The 8,579-nt window shown below is 34.6% G+C and overlaps 2 protein-coding genes across 2 annotated transcripts; one reads left to right on the top strand and one right to left on the bottom strand.

Annotated features, from left to right (window-relative positions):
- The first annotated feature begins 1,645 nt into the window (after positions 1-1,645).
- Positions 1,646-3,111, top strand: LOC111594787 (fibrinogen-like protein 1). The gene is made up of 3 exons (XM_023308243.2): positions 1,646-1,761; positions 1,826-2,811; positions 2,863-3,111. The coding sequence occupies exons 1-3, from the start codon at positions 1,690-1,692 to the stop codon at positions 2,981-2,983; spliced, it is 1,179 nt and encodes a 392-aa protein (XP_023164011.2). The 5' UTR covers positions 1,646-1,689; the 3' UTR covers positions 2,984-3,111.
- A 2,532-nt stretch (positions 3,112-5,643) lies between these two features.
- Positions 5,644-7,294, bottom strand: LOC111594788 (very-long-chain (3R)-3-hydroxyacyl-CoA dehydratase). The gene is made up of 4 exons (XM_023308244.2): positions 6,943-7,294; positions 6,515-6,866; positions 6,106-6,451; positions 5,644-6,031 (listed from the first exon to the last, which is right to left on the bottom strand). Exons 1-4 carry the CDS (start codon positions 7,054-7,056, stop codon positions 5,707-5,709), a joined length of 1,137 nt encoding a protein of 378 aa, XP_023164012.1. The 5' UTR covers positions 7,057-7,294; the 3' UTR covers positions 5,644-5,706.
- Between the last annotated feature and the right edge of the window lie 1,285 nt (positions 7,295-8,579).

Genomic DNA, 8,579 nt, shown 5'->3' with positions numbered 1-8,579 from the left:
TCTATTTTGATTTACTTTCAAATATATAATACATATATATAATTGAAAAAATAAGCGGCAATATTTTGTTTAGAAATGGAAAACGCTTCAAATCGCCCAATATTATATATGTCTTAATAAATGTGTTTATATCTATATATAATTTTTTAAATTCCAAAGTTTTTGGCGAATCAAATTCTAGTCGGAAGTGCCTGACTAGGAGATACTAAATTATATTTTGCATGGGCGTACACACACAGCTATACATGTACATGTATGTATGCGTGAATGTGTGTATGTGTGTATTAGTAAGTATGCATTTACGCGCTAAGCATACAACACTATTCAAGTGTGTAAACATTTGACTGTCTAAAACTCAGGTATCAACTAATAATTGCACGCAAATATTGAAAGCGCAATTTGACAATAATTGGGATTTTATTTAAGGAAACCGAAAAATTGCACCCATTTCAATAAAGCAATTGATTCTATTGAATATATATGGAATGTGAGAACCAGACTCTCAGATTTATTTTATTTGCAACTGAAATTAAATTATTTTCATTGTTAAAAGAATATACTTAGATGAAATTAAATGAGAAATATTTTTAGATTAAAAACTAAAGTTTTTTCGTGTTGCTAATATTTAAAAAGACTTGTATTAATCAGAATTCTAATTTTGAATGCGTTCATGAAGAAGAAAATTGGCTGTTCTTTTGATGGTAACTTTTAAAAATATTTTTTTCAAGCATAGTTATGCATTCGACGAATTTGTATACCCTGAACACATTGCAAACGGGTAATCAGGTTATAATGCTTTGTTAAAATGTATATAAAGTTTCTTAATCAGGATGACGAGCTGAGTTAATTTAGCCATAGGCGTTCGTCCATCCGTCTGTTCGTATGTATGAATGCGTCGATTGCCTAACCTTTGAAAGCTAAAGACTTGCAATTTTGTTTAGCTCCCTATACAATACACGCAAGTCATGTTTGTTTCAAATAATCGATGGCTTCTCCCGTTTGAATATTATTGATTAAATTTAGTTATAAAATTAAATTTCGTGAAACTTTGAAGCTAGAATATTCAAATTTTACGCTTACTTTCATGTATATATAAAATTAGGATTTTTGTTATTTTTCCCAACTTTGAAATTTATTGAATTCATTAATTTAAACGCCATTTGTAAATGGAGCCAATATGTGAAGGAGAAAGTTTAACTTGTAGAGACGTAAAGTTGTTGTTGTTTTTAGTTAAAAATTTAAAAATGTTACTTACTACACGTATTTCGTGTATGTATCCATATAAACAAGATATGGGGTAATTCTAATAACGCCAATCAGTTGGAGTTCAGGGTAACTCCCAGTCGGGTACCCCCGATTAGATTATTCTTACTTGTTTATTTATATGTATATAAAAGTTTCTATGAGTAACGAGGTATTCCGTAATCGACCAGAATATACTATTTTTATTTAATTGACATATGTTGACAACATATAAAATATTTTATGGCCCAATTAATTTAAATACCACTCGAATGAGTTCTCAATGTTTTTAAACTGATAATGAAAAAGAACCTTTAGACACTGTCAAAAGTATGAAATTTGATAACAAAATGCAAATGAAAACGATGCGACTTACAGTTGAATTCCCACTCAACTTCAGATTGTTGTGCAGAGCGCAAAGCTGCTAGAAATTTGTATTTGCGAACTATGATCTTGTTATATAGTATAATATTATTGATATGCGTGAATACGAGTGTCCAGAGAACAGACAATCAAGCCGTAAGATCTAATAAGTGATATATATAAATATACATATTTATGCAACCCATTTTCAATTTAATAGTTCTATGCGCAGAGCAAAGACGATGAATGCGGATCGCATTGCTATAAAATCGTTAAGCCTTTGCTTCAGTATGTCGCCTCGGTGCGAGAGAAGGAAAGTCGATACGACGAGCTCTTAGCCAAAGTGAAAATCCTTGAACTAAGCCTAAGACATAAGGAAGAAACTCTTAAAGATAAGCAAATTCAAATAGAAATGCTCATGGAACAGTATAAAGCCTATAAAGAGAACGAAGCAATCAAAGCAGAACTAATCTATGAGAAAAATAACAAAATCCTCGAATTAGAGACACGAATCAAACAATATGAACTATATAAGAAAATAGAGTTACTTGAATTAGCAAATAACACACAAAATAAGGAAAATAACAATGAGGTTTTGAAAAAAAGCAACGACGAAACCACTGTTAAAACCGATCTGATGGAAGTTGAAGAAAACAGACACAAGCTGCAGAAGCTTGTGGAAAACCCACAAACAAATTTTCCTATTGATAATTATTTATCAGTCGATTGTCTAGGCAAACGATATAATGTATATTTGTTAAAAATGTCCGGCATAGACCGTTTTTCGCCTGTCTGCGATCCAAGTGTATCTGTCTCCGGTTGGACAGTGGTACAACGTCGTCGAGATGGCAGCGAAAATTTTAATCGCAATTGGGACGATTACAGGGCGGGGTTTGGTGATCTGCACGGTGATTTCTTCCTGGGTCTGGAGAATCTGCACCGACTGACGAAAACATCTGACCACGAACTCTATATACATATGGAGGATTTTCAGAATGAGACACGCTACGCATATTATAAGCACTTTAAAATAGGCGACGAGAGCCAAGCTTATCAGATCGCAGATCTTGGCGAGTACTCGGGTGACGCGGGCGATTCCTTGTCGAGCCATAAGCAAATTGCATTCTCTACACCCGATCGATCTACTGATGGATGTGCTCAGATTTTTAAATCCGGCTGGTGGTTCAACTCGAACTGTTATATCTGGTAAACTATATGCGAAACATTAAACATTCTTATTAAAGTCTGCCTTTTTAGTAACCTGAATGGAGCTTATGTCACGCAAAATGTTGACAACTCAAAAGCTATTGAATGGCGAACTTGGCACTTTAAGCCCCTCAAGTTTGTTCAAATGATGATCAGGAAAAAAGACAATTAAGATTACAGCTCATTTTGATTTATAAAGCCTTTTTATAAAATCGATTGAATTCACACATGAACCGATTAGAAGATATGACCACTGAATTGATTTTTTATAAAAATAAAATTGGTGATTCATCTACCTTTCGCCTCAAATATTTATAGATTTTAATGCATTTTAACGGTGGAGCACGTTAATCGAACCCGCTTGAAAACTTTCTATTCGTCGGCTAAAAAGCTATATTGAATGTTCATTGTTCATTTGGCGAGTGGTAGAGTGAGCTAGATCATTTTTGAACGAACTCATTAATTGAACCTGCTCAGGACAGTTCAGCATTGCTCCTTCCGTACAGTCTAAAAATAAAGGTATACTACATTGCTTTGTCAGAGCTAAGTAATTTAGGTAGTCTAATTAGCTGAGAGTCCCACTCTTATATACATATATATAGAACTATTTATAGTATATAAACCGATTGACAAGCCAATACTAAAAAATTAGGCCACTAATCTCCAACGAGTCACGGAACAGGAGTCACAAGTCATTCAATTTCTGGCCGGCCCTTCAGCTACTGTCAACTGCCATATGCTGCAGCTGGTCAGAATGATGAATGAACTGGTTCACAGCGTGAACTAAATCACAATTTTGAAAATAACTCAGCCGATTGCTGCACTTTCGTTTCGCGCTTAATCCCCGCCAGCTGTCAAGTGCCATTGGCTCACGCATTTGTCTCTGCCTCCACAAATTATACCACTACTTTTTCCAAAATAAAATAAAGTAAGAAAATCAATCGCCCCACACACACACTCACACATGCACGACCCGGTCTGCGGGACATTAATCAAAAACTCATTTCGGCCGGCCAAGGTCCTAGGCGGAGCCTTTTGGTAGTGGAGAAGCCGAGTGTGATTAGTTGTGCGTTAACCCCGCTGCAGTTCAGTTCAGTTTAGTTTAGTTTGGGTTCGGTTCGGTACAGTTTGACTCAGCGGCTCGTTACGTTTGGCTCCAGATTCTGGTCTGTGTCTTCCGGTTTCAACACTGAAAGCTGTTGCAAATTGCAGTCAGATATTTATATTTGAGCCAGTGCATTGAATACTCCCGACTTCCCAAAACGACTAAAGAGCCTACTGGTGCAGTAGAACACATCTGTCTCCCTCCTTGATTTAAAAAATTTGTTTGGTTTATAAAAGCTTTTATTTAAAATGGGAATTGCAAAGTATTTTGGAATATGTAAATAATACAAAACTTAGAATATATGCAGTTAGACAGCATAGATAAAATATATACCTAAATCTGAATAGAAAAGTTTAAAATAAATATTTTTACTATTTAAAGCTCATCTAAGATATAATGTATTTTGTGTTTTACATACTTAGATGAGGCCTCATTTTTTATTCTCGAACCATTAATATATTTTGTATTATATATTTATAGTATGCAATGTATATTATATGAAAGAAATATGTGTTTGTATGTGAATAGGTTGACTCTCCTTTCAAACTAATTTTAAAGAAATAGCAACTGGCAAATAATTATTTATAGAAAGTAAAAACAGAAATCAATACAGCAACTGGTAAAACATTTCTTCTAAGAACTGAGTTTCATGCAGTCGGTAACTGCCAATAGGTGCGTTCGTATTTCTCGGTTTATGCAATTAAGTTTTGCAACGTAAATTAATGTGGCATCTTTCATTGGCTTTAGCTCGATTGAGCTTGGCAGGAGTAGTTAGCTAATTAATTGCCCCACTGTGCGGAATTTATATTTCAAAAGACAATATTCAAAAATCGATAAGCTTTCTGTACTCCCTTAGTACGAAACTGATTTAAAGATCCTAAAAGAAAATTCAATAAACACTAAAAATATCAACTGCTCCCTGATTCTTCGATAATTACCCACAAGTAAAAATTAAATAAAAATTGTGTGAATCAGTTGTCAATCAAAGACAAGTTCAATCTACGATCTACAAAAGCAGTCAGCCAAACAGGAAATAATCGCCAAATGCTGGACACGATGCTAAAACTGAATGCACGAGATCTTTTGGTATGTAGCTCACAGAAAAATGAAAACAGATATTTAAGTCCAATTATAAAAAAGTATACAAATGCATAACACTAAGAAAATGTATTGTACATCAATTATTTCTTATTCTATAAGAGGTGAGCAGATCATTATTTTCTTTAGGATTTGTCTTATAGATTCTATCTGCAAATTTCTCAGACTATTTTTGCAACCCTTTTTCAAATTCATAGCTCATGGTACAAAATTCAAGGTTCATACTTCGAACATACAAAGCTTTGCTCAAATTAATCGCGATGCTGAGAAGGTACAACCGTTGGACGAGAAGAAAACCAACAATTTCCTTCCATAGATATTTAGGTTATACTTCCAAAGTGCGTTCAAGTCATAGTTTTGTACAAATTGGATTTAAAAGCTTTTTTCTCGAAATTTTTTCTTATAAACGGAAATTTTTATTATCAGCGAAAGAAGAATAAATTTTTCTGTATTTTCAATATGTTAAAATTGTTTAATTTTACCGTATGAATTGTGTGAGTGAAAAGTCTTTGGTTGCACACTAACTATATAAACCGTTGATACTAATATATGACTTAATATCATATATACATATATATGTATTAAGTCCATAAACTTAAACGAATTATTTAAAAAAAATAACAATAAATGGTAAATTAATGAAAACAGACAGGGTGGTATTATCTTAAGTTAGTAAATTTTGTAAAATATTCTTAGTTAACTTTTGGCTTAGCTCGGCCGCGTCCCAGTTTCTTAGCGCGTAGCTTGGACATATGAGACATGACCAGATAGCTGCCGGGCAGTGCGAGTAGCAGCAAATATATCTTTACGAAGAGCACCATGTCAAATGTCGAATTCCACTTGTTGGGCATATCGATACAAAAGCGTTTCGTTTCTTCAATGTAGGGTATGCTGCGAAGCAGTATAACGCCCTCGCAGACAAGGCCCATGGGATAAAGGGGTATCCAGATAGTATAGCGCAGCCATGTTAGCAAACCATTTTCCCTCTTAAGCAGCTGGCTGACATAATAAGGATAGCTGAGGATTAAGAATTAAAAATGATTCAGTTAGTTTTATGTATGTATATATATAAATAGCTTGATGGCATTTACCGCACTATCTCAACGAGCGACCATATAATAAACACGTAGAACACTACCGGTTTGGCATGCATGCGCGGTTCCATTTCGATCATTAGGAAGAGCACAAAATTGCGCCCTGAGATTTGGAAGAAGGGCACCAGTGGACTGCCCTTTGTGTAGCCAAATAAAGGATGCATTACCTCCAAATATTGCATGAGCTGTACAAATTTGAATGATGTCCCCACATATTCATATGTATGCTTTATACTATCCGATCCATCGCGTATGTAGAGCACACCCATTATAAGCAATATGTGCAAATACCCGACAAGCATGGCCAGATTGTATATGATCAAGTAAACCTTCTTCGCATGCTCTGTGAAGGAGAAAAGAAAATTAATTGCGGGCATTGATTACATGGGTTCGGCTTCTTTTTCACCTCTCACATAGCCAATTTCCTGCTTTTGTAATTTGTTATACTCCTCTATATAATCCTCTCGCACATCTCGTACTGCCTCATTCTTATCTCCATCGTCCTCCGACCGCCAGCGATCAAAGTCAATGCGAAGCCAGTGCGGCTTTTGAGGCGTAGCAATGAGTCGCAGCCACCATGCCGGCTCTGCTTTTCGTATATGTAACTCGATTTTTTGGTCCGTAACTGAAAAGGTCGCAGTTTCATCATCGATGGGCAGAAAGAAACGCATTTGGAATTTATAAGCATTCCGCCCGCGTGCTCCATGCCCAGTCGCGGCAAATGAGAGCGTTGTATTAGTAAACTCTGCAACGACACCCTAATAAATTGATTGCCGGTTAGATTTTCTTCATCATCAAATTTTATATTATTATTGATTTTTCTCTGCCACCCACCTGCGCATCTTTAAGATCCACCTTGAGCAGTAGCTGACCCTTCGTTTGTGACCAATATACAAATGGACTTAATTCAGTCGGAGTTATTGAATTGGCATTTGACATGGGCGACATTATTTTTTCTTCGTACTTTTTACTTTCTTTAGCCAAACAATTAGGAGCTTGGTACGCAGCTCATACTTTAAACTTAAAATAAAAAAACATATGCAAGCTGTACTTCTTTTAATTAATACTATTATTCACTTTTTTAGTGATAATTTGTATATTTATATTTTACAAATTAAAATTAATTTTAAGTAAACCGTCTTTTGCGTAAAATTAGTGTACACGCGCACTAAAATCGAGACTATTGGCAAATCTGCAGCCCTTACGATAGTTGTAAGCATTTATCGATTACGCCAATGCTGCCTTGTGTACGACCATTCAGCTAAATGCTACAGCACGCACAGTTGTGTAGCACCTAACTTTTTGACAAGTGCGCCAATATTTAAATTTAATTTCACAAATCATTCCAGTATTCCTTACTTCTATAAGAAATAAAGAAATAAAGAAGCTGCTAAGTACAACTAAATATGTTACATTCCACCTCTTGCTGTCTGTGTTTTTTTAAATTTAAATAGACAAAAGAGCATGGGCATTAACAGGCTATCTATGTGTACACCTGAAAATATTTCATGGTCTCAACATAATTTTTTAGACCAAGCAATGGAGCATACGTGTTACTAGGCAACGTTTATAAACTATATTTAATTTTTGATAATCTCTCTCTTCCTCTCTTATTAACATTTTTTACTTTGCAGCTTGAATGCACAGATTTCGATATAATTTATGCACAAATAAAAACGAGGCAACTAAAAATAAGAGCAAAATGTTACGCTTTCTCAAGAACCGTTAGAAATGGCCCAGACAACACCGCCCATCGACCCATCTGTATAACTAACCTTCCTTATATGTATACCAATGTGTGCGTATGTATGTTTGTGTATATGTGTGTGCTCGCTCACAGTAATGACGTCATGCTTTTGATATAGCTCATTCATCAGTTAAACATGTCATAAGGTAAGTAAAACTGTGGAAAATATAAATATAAAATCCTTGTAATAAAGAGAAACATCGTAACAATTGCAAAGTTCTCAATGGAGATCCCACATAATAGAGCTATTTTTTACTCTAAGTAAGGAATACATCCATTAAATTTTTATAGTGTGTAAAATTTTTTTATATAAATCGCATTCCAGTCAACTTAATATTTATATAAATTTCCTTTTTTCAATTTCCGATTTTAATTTACTCGCTCTCAATATATTTCTCAACATTTTATATAGTATATATTTATTATATTATCAAATAATATTTATTTAGCTTCAATTACTATGTGCTATGTACTATGTGGAGTACCCGTATTAATTTTTAATGCACAATTATTGTCGATGACGTCTGTGTTAAATGGAACTGTTGTGTTTAGTTCAATTGAACAACTTATCAAACTGAACAAATGAGCTTGTGTATTGCTTAGTGAAGCGAGGGAGATGCGTACTTGTTTTGTTGTACTATTGTTCCTTTGCTTGTTCCACTCAGTGGTTCTTCAGTGCTGATGGCACGACTGGTTCAATTGCATGCTCAACAACTGCATTAAT

This window comes from Drosophila hydei, unplaced genomic scaffold (genome assembly GCF_003285905.1).
Source record: "Drosophila hydei strain 15085-1641.00,03,60 unplaced genomic scaffold, DhydRS2 tig00000149-arrow-pilon, whole genome shotgun sequence".
Taxonomy (NCBI): domain Eukaryota; kingdom Metazoa; phylum Arthropoda; class Insecta; order Diptera; family Drosophilidae; genus Drosophila; species Drosophila hydei.
This window is presented reverse-complemented; position numbering and strand designations above follow the sequence as displayed.